At 44.6% G+C, this 20,517-nt stretch overlaps 3 protein-coding genes across 8 annotated transcripts in view; all 3 read left to right on the top strand.

The window, feature by feature from the left end:
• hoxa3a (homeobox A3a) overlaps positions 1-11,120 on the top strand; it is a 31,101-nt gene extending 19,981 nt beyond the window's left edge. For 3 of the 6 annotated variants that reach the window (XM_026299671.1, XM_026299669.1, XM_026299670.1), the window contains exons 4-6: positions 1,833-1,881; positions 5,583-6,162; positions 8,162-11,120. In XM_026299671.1, coding sequence (XP_026155456.1) covers positions 5,700-6,162; positions 8,162-8,952 — 1,254 coding nt within the window. In that variant the 5' untranslated portion in view covers positions 1,833-1,881; positions 5,583-5,699 and the 3' untranslated portion in view covers positions 8,953-11,120. Of the gene's footprint in view, positions 1-441; positions 537-1,832; positions 1,882-2,825; positions 3,718-5,582; positions 6,163-8,161 lie in introns of those variants that run through there. The other 3 variants (XM_026299672.1, XM_026299674.1, XM_026299673.1) reach the window with 3 other exon arrangements.
• A 146-nt stretch (positions 11,121-11,266) lies between these two features.
• On the top strand, positions 11,267-15,451 carry LOC113125972 (homeobox protein Hox-A2a). The gene is made up of 2 exons (XM_026299675.2): positions 11,267-13,774; positions 14,387-15,451. The coding sequence occupies exons 1-2, from the start codon at positions 13,411-13,413 to the stop codon at positions 15,109-15,111; spliced, it is 1,089 nt and encodes a 362-aa protein (XP_026155460.1). The 5' UTR covers positions 11,267-13,410; the 3' UTR covers positions 15,112-15,451.
• Positions 15,452-18,775: 3,324 nt separating this feature from the next.
• On the top strand, positions 18,776-20,246 carry hoxa1a (homeobox A1a). Its single transcript, XM_026299679.1, has 2 exons — positions 18,776-19,388; positions 19,804-20,246. The coding sequence occupies exons 1-2, from the start codon at positions 18,782-18,784 to the stop codon at positions 20,181-20,183; spliced, it is 987 nt and encodes a 328-aa protein (XP_026155464.1). The 5' UTR covers positions 18,776-18,781; the 3' UTR covers positions 20,184-20,246.
• The last annotated feature ends 271 nt before the right edge of the window (positions 20,247-20,517 follow it).

The following is a 20,517-nucleotide window of genomic DNA, read 5'->3' on the forward strand; positions in this document are numbered from 1 at the left end:
CCAAATATATGGCACTTTAAAACTGACAGAACAGTCTTTCCCTCTAAATGGGCGACACGTGGAAAAGCTGCTTCTCTGCGAGAGACTTGCTCCTCTGCCAGATACATTGCAGTGTCACATACCCTTCTTTTCTCTCCCTCCAAACCGATCCGTTTCTCCTCAGGGGCAATGACTGCCTCCATTAATGATTCACAGGCTCAAATAAAAGGGATTTAAGTTGACGTTGCGTCACGTGAGCAGGGCGCATAATACTGCGCGATGTTATGGCACGGGGAAGAAAACCGGAGCCCCGGTCTGGCCATATGATGCTGATTATATGCGGGTTACCCCCACTTTCCGTGAGGGGAGTCCGGGCTTTGTAGTTTGTTTATTGGGGGTCGGGGGTGGGGGGGGGCAGAAAAAAGAGAAGAGAGGCAGAGTGAAAGAGAGAGGATCCCGGGTTTGTGGATGTATTATACTCCTGTCACGGACGGATATGTTTTTCCACGCGGACTGAGTCAGAGCCCGAGCTTTGGGAGGATGGATTTTATTTTGAGGTATTTCCGCCGATTGTTCATTACTGTCGTGAGTTATGGCTGCGTGAGGCAGAGGTCAGTAAGAAGGGGTCCAGGCTTTTTGCAGGGCGAGGAAATAGACAGGTACCAAGAAGCTATCGATATCCACCTATCTGTTAATATCAGAGATTCATCATAGTTAATCATGCGAAATAAACAGGCCGAGGCTGCAGAACACACATTATATAGCCTAGGATTTTAGCATTTGACTGGGTCATTAAGATTCAGGCTTTGTTTCATTTTGCCTCTTAGGCTAAACACAATACAAATCCATTATCAGTTTTAGTGTAAACTTTGAAGAGAGAAGGAATAAAAAATGAAATATGTCTGTTCTAATCACATCTTTCATATCATGAGCAGCAATTTGAATAAATAGCCCCATTACATTTTGTAAATAAAGCGGCCATTTAAATATCGGCTTCCATGGAAAAAAAAACCCAAACAACGTGTCGTATAAAACAAACCATCTTCTGTTTTTATGTGGGTTTTTAGTGTGTAAATGATACATCTAGATGAGCTCCATAAAAACTAGTGGAAAGTGGTGAGGTTGTGTCGCTCCGCCGGGGAAACGAGGATATAATGGAAGACGGAGTGCCATCCAGGACCGCGCGGCCGCGCCGAGGTCACGGTGCTCCTGCTTGATTTATGGGCGCAGGGACTTGGGGAAGATGGTGCGCCAGAGCTAATGACTATTCGATCCGTTTGTGGAGAAAATGCTTACCGGCCAGCAGGGAAACAGCAAACACGTTATTTGCATAGGCTCAGTTTTATGTTATTAGAGATATTTCGCTGATTTGCAATAATATCTGGTTGTAATGTTTTTCATTACGGCCTTTGTTTATGCATTTCGTTTGTTGGTGCTGTGATTTCAACGGATGGATTTATTTTGGAAGATAAATTGTTGCAAAATGCAGATTTCATACTTCCTATACAGCTAAACATGAATATTTTATTAACAGTAATGAAGCTCGCTGTTAAATCTACATTTTGCCTCTTACAGTAATTGTTTTTTAAACGTCTGCATCGAGTTTGACTAGATTTGTTTGAAGCTGTTCGCCACACGTTTCTTTTTGCGCCAGTTAAACAAACAATTACGCATAAAAATAAGTTGATTTGTGTATTAATCACAGTTTCTAAGTAGCTACATATTAAGCGCATGTTTAAAAATATATAATAATTTACAGAACATGTAAAAAGCCATTATGTGATGTTAACAAAAGTATTGTTTCTGTCCTTTTTATCATCTGTTTACATGGTTTATTCCACTCCTCGTTGCAGAAAGAAATAAATTCAGGCACGGTCTCCGAGACACTTTGAACTGCTTTAGGTAAGTCCATATATCTTTATTGATTTGTGTTATGAATGCTTGATGGTGATATCCTTATTCAATTTCTAATAAGTACCACACACGCCCACCAAAGCAGTGGCAGGGACAGGGAAGCAGCTCATGGCTTGTACATTTCCTTGTAGCAGCAATATGACCAGCCCGAGAGCAATAATTCCTTCTCTTCCACTTGTCTTTGTGGTGTAATTTGTCACTATAAAAGTGACGAGGGGAATCGCTGCTCTTGGAGCGGTGCCTTCTCCTACTAACAACGACTTTCTGCGAAAACCATCTGCGTGCAGTTGCTCCAGTTTTCTCCACTGAAGTTTGAAAAAATGTGTTTTCTTCCATCATTTTCAGATTTTTCTTTTTTTTTTTTCGCCTTATCGTGCACAGCCGCGCCGCCACCATCGCATTGAAGTTTAACCCTCCGCTCAGTGTCACATTATAAAGAGACGAATCAGCGTTTTAATAAAAGACAAAGAGGTAAATAATTATACAACGTGGCTCCTCTGGTTTGGTAAAAGAAATAGCCGAGTTGGCTTAAGATAAAAATCCTTACGCGTGAATTTTTGTCCCACTCATCCTCCCACGCCGTCTGTGTGTTCTACACTTCTTTTCTTAAATTGTGTCATTGAATTTAGTCCCAGAGACTGAAAACAGCCGAGAAGCTGCAGGTCTCGACGTGTTTATAGCCCGGGGAAGCTGAAGGGACATAAATCTATTTTTTTTTTCATTCTTTTTGGCTGAGAAAAGCAGCACTAGCATGCAGAGAGGGATTCCCCCAGCTGCCGGCTCTCTTCTCCCCCTGCTCCTCGCTGCATGTCTTCTGCTTTGCCTTTTGGTGATGAAACTTCTCCCCATTTTTCACACCCTGCTCCTGGTGGGGTTTTCCCTTGATATACACTGAGCGCAGCTTTGATCTGAGGTTGCTGTGCTTTCTGATGTTAAAATATATATAAATTTATATTACGTTGTGCTCTCCATGCAGACAGTGGAATACCTGACGCTGAAATGAAAACGAAAGGCGCGTCCTTGTGCCAAAAGTATTGAGGGTTAGCTGCAGTAACGCAGGTTAATGATTAAGCAGTGGATAGAAGCCCTTTATGTTCCATGGAAATGGAAAGGCAGCATGGTCAGCGTTTGATTATTCCTTTGTATTCTCCCCTCTCTGCCAACATCTCCTCCACTGGGCTCATGATTCCACTCCTGAACGTGGAGTAAATAATAACAAAAAGATTTCAAACACTTCAGGGATGGACTTCAATGCTATTTTGTAACGATGTATTGTTTTTTCTAGACACATTTGGTTGGGGGAGGAGGAGAGGCAGCCACTTGATTTGAACTGGCTTTCCAAGGCGCTACTTCATTTGCATAATTTTTCTTGTCTATGGTGACGCTCTGGTTCGGGGCAGTTCACTGGTGTCTGCATGGTACTGGTGAAGGATCCCATAGTCCAGCATAGCCTTGGCTGAGTTTGATGTTGCTATGAAGCCCTGGCCATTGCTCTATAGCATGACGATAAATTCGATCTGGGGGCCAGATAACTCTTATCTCGCTGACCCGACTGCTCACGCCTGCTTTCGTAATCTCGGTTTACCCATCCACGTCGAGTAGGGGAAAAAAAGGCAAAGGAAAAAAGGAAAGGGGTTTCTCTCGGCTCTTCCCTTTTTTGTTGTGGCTGCTAATGCCTGGTGTATGGCAGGGCGCAGTCTGCTGCTGCTGCTTCACCCAGCCAGCGCTGCCTTTAAACTTTTCTCTGGATTACTGCTTTGATCGATTTCGTCGCTGAATGAGAAAATATTGCTTGGTGCTCTGCATTGGTCGTCAGAGGATAAGGTAAGCAGGCCAGAAATAGGCTCCCTCGGTTGTAAATGGCGGAGTTTGTGTGTCGCGCGATGATTTATCACCGTATGACTTAGATCTCGGTTCAGGAAGAGTTCACACACACAGTCGGGCGGCCAGATTTCTCTAACGTGGAGCAGAGGGCTGCGCAGAGAGCTCAAGTCTGTCTTTTGTCTATCTTTCACTGCCATTTATGAGTCTCGCAAACGGCTCGCCTGGAGATACACACCACATAGCTTTCTGAAATCTTTTCCAGGTCACTGTGAGTGCAGATGCAGTGAAGACACCTTTCAGTGTGCGGTTTTAGCTGCGTTCAGGGCCAGATCAGGGCTCATTTTCTACAGATTTGCTTCTTGTTATGCACAACTGCACAAAGCCACAGTTACTCGGCACAATCTTCCACTTCTTTGTGCTCACTGTTATGAGAATGTGTTCTAATTAGAAGTCTGATCCGGGGCTTAATTACACCTTTGGACTGTGACATAAACAAGTGGTCTTTTTATTGCAGCTTACAATAATAACGTCATTATTGTTGGGCGATCAGACACAGCAGCGTGGCCTATTAGTTTCAGCAGTTATAATGTGAAATTAGGTTTGTCATCAAATCATTTGACTTTTATTTATTTATCTTTATTTTCTTTCCAGATGATCTGCTCGGTTTTTTAGGACCACAGGCAAAGGTTAAATGTATAATGCAGACAAAAGAAGTGTATGATTTCAGAACCTAGAGCGCGTTTACTTTTGTATTTAAAACTATTGACTACAATAATAATAATAATAATAATAATAATAATAATAATAATGATAATAAGAGGTATTTTGCTGTTGCTATTTTTGTGTGTTTTTATTAGTTTTATTTTTTTATTTTAGTTAGTTAATGTTGCCTAACATTATAGTCACATTAGAATAGATCCCCCCCTATAGTTTTCCAGTAATGTGCTAGTGGTTACGTGCGTGAAATATGGTGCTATAAAAACAGGATCTAGCTGTGCCTTCCCCTGGTTTTCTGTCTGCTTCTGTACCGGGCTCGGTCACCGGGCCGCTCATTCCGAGCAGGTCGTCCCGGCCCACTGACCCCCATATATCACCGCGACGGGCCGCCGCGCAGACAGCACCAACAGCAGCCATTATTTTGGCCCTTCAAGGAAAAGTTCACAGCGTGGTCATGGAGATGCACGGATGCCCGCCCGGTTTTTCAGGTTTCCTCATGGCCCTTCTATTTGTCTTACACAATTCAAAGGAGTGGAAAGAAAGAAAAGGAAGAGAATGCGGGTGTTTATACTTTGTGCCAGGTGGCCGGGAAAACACACGGTCCACTGAGGTCTCCCCTGTTACTGTAGGAAGATTTTTTTTTTTTAACAATAATGAAAAACGAAAATGAGTTAAACATTTGTGGGCCACACTGAATGTTTTCACTTGCTACATAGGAAATTAGATACACTGTTGACAGCCCTGTTGGTAGAATAATATTGTACCAGAAATATTACTTTCCTGTGTGGTGACCCGCTAATAGGCTTTTTTTTTTACCCGGAACATTTTCTCCATGAGGTGTTGTGTAGCTAATTCCATATTCAGCTTTAAGGGTTTAAAATGTCACGCAGTTTCTTGTTAGGTCCTAAAAGTAATTTGACAATCTGAAATGCTTTTGAAAAGGTTTTAGTTTTGATGTTGTTTGGTACAGATGGTAACGCAAGGTTAGTGCGCGCCTTTGTGCCCCATGTAAGCCATAAGGTAAACGGTAATAGTCTACAGAACTGTTGGCCCTATCTTGGCTCCATAGTCTCCAGTGTCAGGCCTGTATTGAAAAGTAAGATGGATCGCACCATTTCTTCTCCTCACAGTGCTTCTTGTAACCCTAGGTTCACCCGAGGAGGCCATTGGCGGAGAGGCGTCACGTGACCACGGGGTGCCAATGTTATTCTACAAGGGTGTCAAGACCCTGTCAGTTTCTGAAATAAATATTGGGAAACGGCGAGATGCAAAAGGCAACCTATTACGACAGCTCCGCAATTTACAGTGGCTACCCATATCAAAGCGCAAATGGGTTCAGTTATGATGCCAATCAGGTCCAATATCCCCGGGCCTCTCATGTGGAAAGTGAGTACCATCGACCTGCCTGCTCCCTGCAGTCTCCTGACGGCTCCGTGGCTCTGCAGAAGCCGGGGGAGATGGCGGAGAGCTGCGACAGGACCGCAGCCATTCAGGCGGCTCAGTCCAAGGCTCATCCCGAAAGCAATCAACCGCAGGTGCCGGTGTCAGGCCCACCCCCTCCCTCACAATCCCCCGGTGCTATCAGCCAAAACGCGAGCAACGGGTCCACCCAGCCCAGTGCCAAGAATGGCTCCCCGACCTCGGCTGCTCGCGGCAAACAGATCTTCCCCTGGATGAAGGAATCCCGTCAGAACACCAAGCAGAAACCCACCAGTAGCTCCAGTTCAGGTACCCACACTGCTGCTGCTGCCTCTCACGCACAACCATGTCAGCCTCTGACCACTAAGTTACAGACATTTATTGAGAGAGGACCCAGTAGCCTACATACTGGGTGAGTGGTATACCTAAGGGGGCAAACAGCAATAATTCTCTCTCAGGGAAGGTTATATTTTCTGTGGCACCGTCTGAGAGGTGTTAATTTTACTTAATTCAGTGGTTTGTGGTATTATATTACATTGTATTTATATGTGTTCCCCTTATGGGTTCCTAAAGTGTTTGGGGAGTTGCAGCCAAGACAAAAATAACCACAGAGTGAATCAGCGCCTCCATAACACAGACACTGTAGGCTATATGAAAGTAGGCCTAATGCTTTTATTCCCCATCATATAAGGAAAGTCACTGTTTCTTATTAGAAACTCTCTAAAACCCAGACACTGTATATAAAGATAGTATAAGGTTGTAGACTGAATGAATCATGTGCCTCAATTATTTCTTGTCAATGTGTCCTACAACTGACCTGTCCCTACTGTAAACACCCATCTCCCCTGATCACATAATGTTCCCGGAGAGACAACAAACAAACACGCACAGCAGTTGTTGCAGTCTGTCCTGCTGTTTTGATTAGAGGGAAACTTGGTGGGTCCAATGTTTGGGGATGTTTATTTACATAGATCCAACCTAAGAATTTAAAGATGCTCATCTTCCCATGGATGTCTTGTTTTTTAAATGTTGTGGGTAACATTTCAGTTAAGGAGCAGGTTGTATTTGACAGGGACAATTGAAAATGCACAGTCGTTTGATTTCATTTTGATTTATGTTTGAGATTAACTTTACTTACCTTTTACGCACATACGCATATTTGCATAGACCCATTTTTTTGTAACTCAATTTGATATTTTCCTAATGAAGTGATAGGAAAAGTTACAATGAAAGTAGAAACTGCAAATCAAAGTAGCATTTCATTTATTGTATTCACCAGTTATATTTATGGCAGTGCTATTAGTCTTAACAGCTGCTAACATTTATGAAAAGCCTTTTTACGCACGTACGTCAGACAGAGAACAGTAATCCCCTCATATTGCACGTTTCCCAAATCAGTGCCTTTTATAATCAGGCCTGACTTGATAAATAATAAAACAGTAATCATTGTTATCACATGAATGCCCAACACAGACGTGGACATTCCTCCCATGTCACGTGCTAACTCCTGTTTCCACTCTGTAATAACCCAGAGGGTCAGGTTATGTCATGCTGCATTCCGTTTGCTCCAGGTTTGGGCGACAGGTAGTGAAATTTATTAAGTGTTGGCCGCCTGCCACAGCGGTAAGTAGACTAACACCTTGCTATTCTGCGGGTAAACTCCAACCTCTTCGAAGGGGACGCTTATCGGTGAGGGCAAGGCGAGCTACTTTATACGCCCAGAGGAATATATAATGCTTGTGTTTGCATTGTCTACATCTGTGCTGTATATGTGGCTACGGCCAATGCTGAGGGTCAGAATGTTTTAATAGGAAAATCTGAGGTTACCTGGTGTCATTTCAGATACTGACCCACTGTTCTCCACTTACAGATTTTGCTTTGCTGTTGTGTACGTTGCGCACAGCATCGGTGTTGGTTGTTAATTGTCTTATTAAGTCCCGATGATAACCCTTATGCTTTGCAGCAAGGAGCAGATTTATCAAAATGCTGAGATGTTTGCAACACACACACGCATATATATGTATATGTGCACATATACACATGTGCACGTTAAGAGGGAGGAGGAGAGAAGGGAGAAAGAGCCGGTGATAAAACCTCTGTTTAAGTATTGGAGCAGGGCATATTTATCTAGTAAACTATTCCCCAACCCCTTTTGACAGTGGAGAGTTTTGTTATCAGCTATTCGTGTTGTCACATGGTTCTGCTTTCACTCTCACTCTCCTGTCGCTGCCTCTGTACCTCTCTGTGTGCGTGTGTGTGTGTGTAATGGATTACTGACTGACACTACTCCTCTCCTCCTCCCTGACAGTAGAGAGTTGCCCCGGAGACAAGAGTCCTCCAGGGTCAGCAGCATCGAAGAGGGCCCGGACAGCTTACACCAGCGCCCAGCTTGTGGAGCTAGAGAAGGAGTTCCACTTCAACCGGTACCTCTGCAGACCCCGGAGAGTGGAGATGGCCAACCTGCTCAATCTCACCGAGAGACAGATCAAAATCTGGTTCCAGAACCGCAGGATGAAATACAAGAAGGATCAGAAAGGAGTCGGAATGATGCCTTCCCCTGGCGGACAGTCCCCTCGGAGTCCCGTGGGCCCGGCTTCCGGTGGTGGCGGGGGCGGAGGATACCTCAACTCTATGCATTCTCTTGTAAACAGTGTACCATATGAATCCCAGTCGCCGACGTCTTACAGTAAACCTCATCAAAATGCATACGGTATGGCCACGTCATATCCCCCTCCTTTGAACAGCTCCCTCAATAACTGCCCGCCCTCTCAGAAGAGGTATCCCGGGACCGACTCGGCCACGCCCGAGTATGACGCGCATCCTCTCCAAGGCAATGGCAACTATGGGACGCACATGCAGGGCAGCCCCGTTTATGTCGGCGGAGGTTACATCGACTCAATGCCCAGTTCTGGGGCCTCAGTTTTCGGTCTGACCCACCTCCCACACCCGCCGTCCGCAAACATGGACTACAATGGAGCAATCACAATGGGCAACAGTCAGCATCACGGAGTGTGTGATCCGACCCCGACGTACACAGACCTAACGCCGCACTACTCTCAGGGAAGAATCCAGGAAGCGCCCAAACTGACGCATCTGTAGCGGTGGCGCTGCCCGGATCACTCCGCCCATTGTCTTATCCACCTCCAGACACTTTACCGCTTTGTTTCTGCGCCTCCTCATGGCTTCCACCTTCTTCCGCTTTTGTTTATGTTTCTCTATAGTTTGATGTGTGAAGTAGCGTAGGATAAATATCACAACTTGCTTGATTTCTTCTCTATTTGCTTGTGTCATTGTCTCACAAAGACCTTTATCTAGGCTGTAGGACGTCTAGAGTGGGGGGGGGGGGGGTTACAGTATATGCATAGGCGTATTTAATCATTTTGAAATCTTGTTTTTAAAATTGGAACTCAAACAGGGTATTATGGACACATGTTATTCATTTAAATGTGAATTTGTCCGTCCTTTTTTTTTATTTATCCGCAGTTGAAGAATTGTGTTTTGCATTTTGTTGCACTTGTGAAAGGATCGTTCGAGGCGGGATTATGAGGGAAATACATTTTCAAAAACACAAGGGTCATGAGCTTACACGCAACCTCCCTTGCTTGTGTTTTGTTCTCTTGGAATTTTCTAATGTTATTTATTTTGTTCGCTGTAAAGATAAGACTCCTTTAGTATTATTTGACACCCCTGCGATCTTTGTGTGGTGAGGAGGTTGGTGGGAAATAAGCGTCTCGGCCCTTTTCCAGCCCATACATGTAGCCTGCTATAGCAGCAGCAGCAGCAGCAGCAGCCGTCCTCTGTGCTGCTATTTATTATAGGCTATGTTTTCATTTTTCTTCTTCTTCTACGAGGAGGTGTTTTATTTTCCCAGCGAATGTAAAATCAATCAGTCATGCAATAAGGGTGGAAAGAAGGACACACATTAGCGGTTTCTTTATTGAAGAAAAAAAAAAGAAAAAAGAAACAGACATCATCCTTTTTTTCCCGATGTCACACATTCCATGCTGCTCCGGTTCGAAGAAATAAATAAAAGAACTGAACTATAATTGTAGCATATCTTTCCATTTTAATGTAGAGACAAAAAAACCTTTCCCATGGTCACAATATCAGTTATAGCTAAATACAAACATTTTAACTAAAATAATATAAAAACACGGTTTTTATTATTATTATTATTACATAAATTACATGGCGTATATATACCGATAGGCTATATTAAAGCAAAGCTGCAGTTTTAGACAATTGGCAGTGTATGAGAAGCCTAATAAATGAAACAAAATGTTTTAATAAAAGTAAACCATTTCTGATAATTGGTTAATCTATGCACTAATATTATAATTATGCATAAGAAATATCTTGAAATCACTGTCCATAATTAATATCCAGTAAGGAAATGGCTGCAGATAAAGTCAGATATTGAATAAAAGCTACTTGATTTTTTTCCCCCTCCTCCTCTTGATTCAACGCGAAGAAAACTCTCGGGTGGCCCTTTCCCCTCCTCTCATCTGCGTGGGCACATCCATAATAATAAAAATGTCAGCCGAGCCATTCTGGAGATTCTGCAAGAAGACAACAAGCTAAATGAGAAATCGTTTGAAAAATAATTCCCTGATATGTTCAGTCAGTCAAATGCGGTCAGACAGGATACAAGCTGGAGTAGAATCATAACCGCGTTTCTTTGGCTCATTATTCTGCAGATTTGCAGATGCCAGAGCAAAGCCAGTTCAAGGCGAAGGACCTCGGTTATTATGATGGTTACAAAAAAGGGAAATTATCTGTCGAAAGCTAAAAAAAAAAAGCGACGTGTATTCCTCTGTGTGTATTTTGCAAAAAAATGACGGGAATGTGTAGAAATGATCAGAAATTATTTTAGAATGCATAGACTATTTCTTTTCATTATTTGCAGCGGTTTCTTCATATTTTTCATTTCAAAATGAAGCTGAAATGATTATAATGTTTTGTAATGCCCTAAAATATTCTGGAAACCCTTTATTTTGTAAAATTATGCTCAAACAGTGTTGTACCTTTCTCCTCAAATCAGCAAAACCCTTTTGTAGCATGTTCAGTCTTTATGATTGTGTTATTCCTTTGTGGAGTTGCAGTATTATTTGTTCTCACTGATTTTTTTGCACCAAGAAATCCCTTTCAGCCCAATTTGACTGATATGAGAGGGCATGGACATTACCAGCCCTGACATATGGTTAGCAGGAAAATCTAGAACAATTGAACCATGGTCTGTTTAAAAAAAAAAAAAAAAAAAAAAAAAAGCTGATGCACTCAGTATTTCTGCATCCAACACACACACATACACACTGACCCACACGCGTACACACGCACACGCATTCACAGGAAGACACTGATTTGAGCCACATGGCTCGCAGGCAGGTAGCGTCTAAATAACTTTTTTTTCACTTAAACAGAAAATTAGTATTTTCCTCATTACATTTCCCTCCGTGGGAAAGTTGTCCTAAATCAATCCTGCTGTAAAGACAAGTGTGCAGGGCAGACTGAGGTCCACTAAATGCCGCCACCCACTCCTTTCCTTCCACACAAAGACTGTGCGTAATTCCAAAAAAGCCATCCATCTCTTCCCCTAGCAACTCTGTCCTTCACCACGCTTATAAACCTGCATGTCCACCTAAACGGCAAAACGCACGTCTTAGCGTAAATCGCAGTCACATTCAGAGGTAAAAAGCCAGGTGGTGAAGCTGCTTCGCCCTGTACTCACCGGCTGGCGCGATACCGCCTCCTCAAAAAGGAAATGGTCGCATCTTGTGAAGCTAGATTCTTATTTATCTTTTAAAAAATCCCTCCAGCGACAACCCGGCTGCAACTGCGAGCACAAAATGGTTCTAATCTGAGTGGCCAGTGTTTCTCGCCGCTTCCTGGCTGCATTTGATCCGGGGGAGAGTTAGAAGCCTTAAATGTGTTGTGAGGGCACCGAGCTGTCAGACCTTTTGGCGAGTAAGATTGATCGCGCACAGGCTTCCAGGACTCTTTGTTTGGTATATAAGCAACAAACTGAGAGAGGCCTACCACTTCTCTCCTTCCTCTCACTTACTCACTAAGCCATTTTTTAAAATGAAAATAGAGCATACACTGCCTGACGAAAAACATCCCAAATGTGGCTTTCACAGATTATTCTGGAAGACCTACAAAACCAAACACTGCAGGGAAGAGCCATTCAGTAACATTTCCATCCACATAATAACACTGCAGCTAGAGTCGTTGTAAATGGTCGATTGTAACCGTGTTGCTGTTTGCTTCCTTGCAATTTCAGGTAGAAGTGACACTGAAAATACTGTGGAACGCCTTTCTCAGCATTGTAGCTAAACCCTGGTCTTTCCATCTGGTTTCCACTTTTAATACTAACCCTCAAAATCATTCCCGATATCAGGATATATCATTTAAAAGATGATTATTATTATGTTATATTTTTTGATTATAAACAATCTCACTGCTGGGAACCACAAAAGAAAGAGTGCTTGTTTGTTTAGTCCATTGTTTATCGGTATGTGCACGCACGTGGGCGCGTCTGACCTCATTATAAAATCGACCTTTTAGTAGAATAAACGAAAAGAAACCCCAATTTGCTTCAATATTAAATCTATACAGTGCGCATAAATAGCCTGTAATAAAAGATCAGTGCCTGTGAGTGCGCATGCATGCCAGTGTATCTGTTTACAAGTTGCTGCTCTGTAGTTGTAAATGTTAAATTGCTATAATGGGATGAAATTGTTTGAACGTGTCATATCTGTCACTATTAACGTAACGAATGGGCTTTTTATTGCAACACATGTCAATGGATGCACTGCATTTTTTATTATTAGGCATCTTTGAACAATCGCACCTACTCTGGAGTCCACAGTGACTGAACAGGCTGGATCGCTGGGGTTTGTTTCTGTCGAGATGTCTCAATATCAGTTTTAGGGGAGTGTTTTTTCACCTCTGAAGCCTGACTCTTGCCTATATGAATAGCTACTGGCGTGAAATGTGTGTATGTGTGTGCGCGCGCGTGTGTGTGTATGTGTGTGAGGGTGGTGGGGGCGTTCTCGACTGACATCCTCAAACAATACGAGAAAGAGGAGTGCACGAATCCGCGCACCCCTAGGCTGGGCTCCTTCCCTGTAATAGTGAGCGTCAGCCATTCTTAAAAAACACATTTTGTAGCTTAGTGGACTGGACTGGAAAGACTGGAAGAGGCTAAACTGAGCGGACAAAGATGTAAATAAAAGCAGTCGTTCCCCCAGCTGAGCGAGGCGTTCTTCATCTGAGTTTTTGGATCAATCAGGCAGACAGTGGCTTCTTTTGATTAAACCCCAAATTGTCATTGGACAGAGGTAATCATGTGACAGGCAATTCGGTCCAATTTCAACCTTGTCTCCATGAATTCAATAGTTTAATAGTAGCTCGGTCCCCATACGGCCGTAATCAGTGAAATAGAAAAAAAACATCACCAGGAGATTTTTTTAATGTTTTTTTCTTTCTCGTCCTCACTGAGCCGCAACATTTATAAAAATACGCGTGCAAACTTTCCTCGGCTCTCAGGGAGCGGAGATGAATTACGAATTCGAGCGAGAGAGCGGTTTTATCAATAGTCAGCCGTCGCTTGCTGAGTGCCTGACATCTTTCCCCCCTGTCGCTGATTCATTTCAAAGTTCATCAATCAAGAGCTCGACGCTTTCACGCCCGACACTGATTCCTCCTCCCTTTGAGCAGACCATTCCCAGCCTGAATCCGGGCAGCCATCCGCGGCACGGCCGGCCCAGACACAGCCCCGACGGATGCAGCCAGCTGCCCACCGCCTCCTTACCCCCGGAGTACCCCTGGATGCGGGAGAAGAAAGCCTCCAAGAGGAACCACCTGCCGACCTCCACCGCTACCACCATCTCCAATGGACCTGTGTGTTTCTCTCCAAAAGGTGGGTGCTTCGATTTCGAAAGCATAAAGTAACTGTTGACCATGTGTCTCTAAACCTGAGCTCAGTACACAGGCCTTTTCCTAAAGAGAAAAAACACACAAACTCCAGGCTATAGAGATTATTGTGACAGATTTATGGTTATTGCTTTTCTGTGATTGTAATGGAGCATGGAGAAAGTTGGGTAAAGTTTGGTGATGTAAGATGATTTATTCCCCTGGCCGTAGCAGAGTTTTGATGTGTGACAGTAATGAAGAGTGATGGAGTGCCGTTGCCGAGGAGGGCAGCTGGAGCATTCATTAGTATCCCACACCAGCCTGGACCTCACTGCTTTTTATTACTGCACCGTGTTTGCTTCACGCTCACACTGGACATTATTTAATGTGTAAAACGTGTCTGTGTCCTTATGCAGAAAGATTTTCACATATTTTTTTAAGATAAAGGGTCCACATGCCTGCTTTGGCCAGTGTAGCAGCTCCAGCGGCCATTTTGCTGTAGCATGTTGTGAGCCGTGGTTTGTGGGAGCCCTGTAATGTTAGATTTACGGGCAGCGGGGTTATGTAACTCCTGGGTCCCACGTTTTAATCTCACGCTACCGTGGTGCTTACTTTCCAGGCTCGCCTGAGATTGTGGAGAGCGGTGGGGGAGGAGGGGGCTCCCGCCGGCTGAGGACAGCATACACCAACACACAGCTGCTGGAGCTGGAGAAGGAGTTCCACTTCAACAAGTATCTGTGCCGGCCGAGGAGGGTGGAAATAGCGGCCCTGCTGGACCTGACAGAGAGGCAGGTCAAAGTCTGGTTCCAGAACCGACGCATGAAGCACAAGCGTCAGACCCAGAGCAAGGAGAACCATAACGGACAGGGGAAAGGGCCGGGAGCCGAGGACAGCATCCACAGCGAAGAGGAGGACGAGGGCCCCCTGTTCGAGCGGAGCGGGGCCCTGCTGGAGAGAGATACCTGCTCCTTTCAAAACAACTCCCTCAGCTCCACACAGCAGCTCCACAATGGAGAGTCCATGAGCTTTGCTGCTGCGCCGCTGAACAGCAATGACAAAAATCTGAAACATTTTCCCAATCCCTCACCCACTGTTCCGGGCTGCATGTCAACAATGGGCCCCGGCTCGGCATCTGGCCCGGACAATGGCGACAGTCCCCCGTCCCTGGATGTTTCTATACACGATTTTCAACCATTCTCCTCGGATTCCTGCCTACAGCTCTCCGATGCGGCCTCGCCCAGCTTGTCAGAGTCTCTGGACAGCCCCGTGGACATCTCTGCGGACAGTTTCTATTTTTTCTCAGAATCTCTAACTACAATCGACCTGCAGCATCTGAACTATTAACCAAATTAATCACAGTAGCTTTTTTTCCCCCCGGGACAATAACTAACAAGCTACGATGCTTTTAGCTCTGATGTTATTTGTATATTCGGCACATTTATTCTGTTGATATTTGACTTGACGATTAATTCAAGGTAAGGATGAAATGAAATCACTGAAATAGCTCTACTCAAACGTGACTTGTAGTTACCATAACAAAACTGATCTCTTGGAATGGAAATTATGAGTGTGTGTGAATAATTATACAATATTAGGCCTATGGGACCTGGTCGTTTTTATTTTTGTATACCTTCCAATGTCTTGAATATTTTTGTTAGAATACAATTAACTTGCTACAAGCTTTTCCTGGTGTTTCGGGTCGTTTGTTTTTCTATGTACGCACCGACTGTGTTTGCTTGAATTATTCATGCGTAAAAAAAATGCAAAATAAAAAAAAAGTAGGGCATAGAAAGAGACGTTATGCAGATTCAACAACAGGTTGGCAATGAATATAAATCGTATAAGTCATGCGCAGCGAGTTGTAGAGACACGTTTGAATTTTACTTTTTTTAATGCGATTTAATTTAAAAATAACATTTTTTTTAAATAGTTCACTCAAAGACGTCTGTTTTAACTTTAGCCATAAACCTTTTAACGCGGTAAAATTACTTTTAAATATCTGCAAATTAGCAGTTTAATAAGAAAGCATTCAGGAGCAAATAGTATGGTTTGTTTTGCTGAAATGACATTTGGATGATTTGTTCTTCACAGGAAATATTAGCATTTGTTCGTGCAACCACCACTAATTGACACTAATATATATATAATTTTCACCAAACTTCATACTTTGTAGAGAAAAAAAAAGCAAATATTCCAGCACCACGTTAGCATGACACGGCTCTTAACACTGTGTTCATGTTGCAGGCGAATAGCCGAGCCATGTTTGCCTTCAGGAGCTCATAAATCACTCCGTGGCATGAATGAGACGGACATTAAGGAGACCCAATTGTGGCGTAATGTGCACAAATAAAACCCCACTTACATTTTCATACGGGACTCCCCAATTCCTGGGCTAAAAGGGGCCGGGTCTCTGCATGCGTTTGGTAATAATTCATTTTTATGGCTTGTTTAAACACGGCTCTGGCTCGGCGACAGCGGCAAGCAGTAGCAGCCTGCCCAGGTTATGAGGCTGAACTCTTTCTCTGTTAAAAGTAGCTTAAACTCAAAACAGACTGCTCTTGGACTGAATGTGATTTATCAGACGTACATTTACTAAGAATAGCTCGCTGACGGCGCAAAGAGGGGACCATTATGTAACATTTGTCATGCTTTATCCAGAGAATTTGTGTGTTTTGGGGGCATTTTACAACATTATTGGAGCAGCAGGACAGAAAGTCTCGGAGCTCAATATGGGGATTATGAATGTGCTTGCTCTATTGTGTTACACTTGAATTGACTTGTGTGGATCAGTTATTAGCTCATGCACAGCTCAACTCAATCGCTTGTTCCAGTTCAACACCGTTGTGTGTGTGAGAACAGCACAAAAAAACAACAACAACAAAACAACCACTGGTTGCGATGCCGGACTGCGCCGATCGATCCAGAAACTCATCCATACGTACGAAATTCATAAGCTCGAGCGCTCAGCGGTTTATCGAATAATCTGGAAGCCATAAGCAGCCCATCGACTGGTTGAACATTAGCCTAGTGGGCAACTGGAGTGTGTGTTTAGGGAAGGGGAGGGGGTGGTATGGGGTGAAAAGGGAGGCTGAGCTTGCACTCACGCACTCTGACTAACCACAGGGCCAGCATAACCAAATCATTCCAAGACAGCGCGCCTTTTCTGCGGACATGTGTTCACACAAAGAGCCAAGGGAGCTGCAAGGCCTGGAGAAGTTTCCACAGGCAGACAGAGCAGGATCCATTGCGCCCACTCACTACTGTGGGAGAGGCAGCTGGGAAGACAGGAGAGGAGAGAGGGTGGGGGTGTATAGTATTGACCCCACTGCGCTTTTTTCCCACTGGAGGGAACTTTGCACCACCTCCTCACTTTCTGTAATATCCCATGAGCCTGAAATGGGGAAAACTTTGTCAAATTTGCCAAGTAGACTTACCATGTCTACTTTCACTGCGTGTTTTAAAAACATCTGTGAAAGTATTTAGATCTCTCAAAATAAATAATCAATTACATTAATTAGCATTGCTAGTACTTTTGTATATAGACTACTAGACCTATATACAAAAGTACTAGCAATAAAATGTTCTTTATCTCATAAGTAGACGACATCTGTCAGTGTTACATTTCCATATCTATCTATCCATCATCAATGAAGATTCAAAACATTTTTAAATGTTTGATCTCATACGGCCAGTGGAGGCGCACATCTCTCCATGCGATCATCTCTTCCTCCTTTCCTTCTTCCCTTCCTCCTCCCCTTTCTCTTTCTTTTCCCTCCCAGGTTGGCCCGGCGCTCTGCTATCACTGCTGCAGCTCTCCCACGCACACTCCGCCCTTCTCAGTCCCGTTTTTGTCGCCATTAATTTCTGCAGCCGCTTTATTTGATGAACTCCACAGCATAATCCGCCCACACTCGCACCTCAGGCTAGGAGCGCATTAGCTCCAACCCTAATGTCGACTCATTTGATCACTATACATGCGTAATGAATACACGTGGGAGTGAAATCAGAGTAGATGGAAGACCCCGTGACCCTGGGAAAAAACATTTAATATCACATCATCTTTATGTTTAATATGTTGCCTTGTCGTTACATCACCTGTGACCTCCCAGCAAGAAATGAAAAGCAGCCTAACGCGTCTAATGCGACCTCGAAGGGGGTGGACAAAGTTATAAAAGAGCTGTTTGACTGAAGTACTTGTGTCCGTGTGAGAAGTGAAACCTTCCTGTCTCTCCCTCGCTGTCAAACTGGGACAATATTTGCTCAGCAAATCCCTCACAATGTTAATGCGTGAAGCAGTTGGCATTCCAATGGGACGCTGATATCACGCAGTGAGGCAGTGACGCTCTGAGCTATCCATCTAGGAAAGATGGACACTGTTACACACATGACATCACAACTGCGAATACAAACAGCACGGATGACACAGACACAGTCACGTGCACGGGTAGGCACCAAACACATACATACACACAAGTGCGCGCACACACCTCACCCCTACGCTCTTCTCTGTTTTAAAAATACCGTACCTGAGGTCAGAGTGCCTGGTCGTCCGCGTGGAGAGGGTGCAGAGGGTGATGCGTTAATCTTTCTCCTGGCAGGAGGGCGCACAGCAGGGGGGGGGGTCAGGAGATGCAGCGTTTTGCCGTTCGCAGCTCTTGATGCGACCCCGGAGCTGTCCACCGCCGTCTGCCTCCCAGCTCATTGTTTGCTTGGCCAATACATTAGTGGCGACGCGCGTCACCTTGATCGACGAGCGCTTGGAATTTAAATAGCCACTCAAACACCAATCTGTCACCGGCTAAGGGGATAAGGACAAGTATCTCACTGGCTGACCCGGGCCCACGTGACAGTTCCCGTTCATTGATATGGGCCCGTGCCCCCCCTCTCTTCTGTGATAAGGACAGAGTATAGGTAAAGGTTGACACGGTCACTCAGGGTACTAGGGGAGAGAGGAAGAGATCAGAGGGTGTCTGGAGAGCGGAGGGTCCCTCTGTACAGGTAGAACAATGCTACAATGAGCAGCTTCTTAGATTACTCGGTGATGAGCGGTGAAGGGGGCTCATGCTCTGTCAGGGCTTTCCACTCGGACCACGGGATTACAAGTTTTCAGTCCTGCGCGCTTACTGTTAACAACTGCGGGTCGGATGATCGTTTCATGGAGAGCAGGGCTTCTCCTGAATGCATCCCTCACCAGCCGGGGTCATACCAGTCTAGTGTGAGCTCTCTGGGTCTCGCCTACGGGGCCCACCCGGCCTGCAGCTCCAACTATGGACCCCAAAGTTTCTGCGCTACGTATAACCATTACGCGCTGAACCAGGAAGTAGACTCTTCATCGGGCTTCCCCCAGTGCGGCCCTCTCATGTACTCGGGTAACATTTCCTCCTCCATGGTCTCTCAGCATCGCCAAGGTTATAGTTCCGCCCCCTTGGGTCAGCTGCAGTATGCCCACGCTGCCTACGGCGGCGGGCACGAGCAAGCGACCCCTTTTCCGGGTTGCTCAAACCCGCTGTCACCTCTGCACGCTGCTCACCTGGAGGCTTGCTGTTCACCTCTGTCTGAGGGCACATCTTCTGCACAGACGTTTGACTGGATGAAAGTCAAGAGGAACCCACCAAAAACAGGTGGGTGCTCAGTGTTTATTCTGCACATATACTCCAAATTAAGTGATGTCAGACCATGTTTGGATGAGCGACGTGCCTGGATGAGCATATGATAAATGTATTTAAGGCGAGTTTAACTTAAATGGGACACTAAATCAGACACATCCTGACTTATTGTGACAACTTAATGTGTTATGCTGTCTCACAGGAAAAGACATGGAATACCTCTCATTGTATACAATAACAAATACTGTCAGCTTGGGATTTTTATATGTGTGATACATTACATCATGTTTCAAAGTTACTGACATTGCTGCGTAAAGATTGCCCCCCCCCCTCCCAGCGTAAAAGTTACTTATAGCATCAGGTAACAGTGTGACAAGTGTAGGATATCTTTGTTCTGCAAGGTCACAGTGATGTGTTTCTCTGTGTGCAGGAAGATCTGGGGAATACGGTTATGGGGGTCAGCCGAACACGGTCCGAACCAACTTCACCACCAAACAGCTGACGGAACTGGAGAAAGAATTCCACTTCAACAAGTACCTGACCAGGGCGCGGCGCGTAGAGATTGCTGCTGCGCTGCAGCTGAATGAGACTCAGGTGAAAATCTGGTTCCAAAACCGGAGGATGAAGCAGAAGAAGCGGGAGAAGGAGGGGCTGCTGCCGGTCAAAGCTCCAACCTCCGATCCAGGTGACAACATTCAAGAGAAAATGGACGATGCGGTATCTGAGAAGTCTGTCTCGGCCCCTTCTACCCCTTCTCCCACATCCTCCACGGTGTCTTCCACGGGGGGTGATCCATACTCCTCTAATTAAGAATTAGCTGCCTCTTTGGGCCACAGGAGTCCCGAACATACCAAAACTCATCCTTAATGTGTCGAAGCCAAAGATGGATTGATGGATGGATTATATGGACATTTAAGATGAATTAATGCACTATTTGGGACTTTGGACCATAACATTGACCATCTTTGGGTTGTACGTTTGTTTATATGGTGTATTGTGTTCAGAAGAACAAAACAGTTCCTGTCAAAACAAATGTAGGTCATGGTTTAACGTGTGTCCACTCTCTTTTGAAATTTGACTTCATGTTATGAGGGTTCAAAAGATATCCAGTATCTTTCTAAACCATGCCCCTGACCAGTGCTGC

The sequence above is a fragment of the Mastacembelus armatus genome, chromosome 11, assembly GCF_900324485.2.
Source record: "Mastacembelus armatus chromosome 11, fMasArm1.2, whole genome shotgun sequence".
NCBI lineage: Eukaryota > Metazoa > Chordata > Actinopteri > Synbranchiformes > Mastacembelidae > Mastacembelus > Mastacembelus armatus.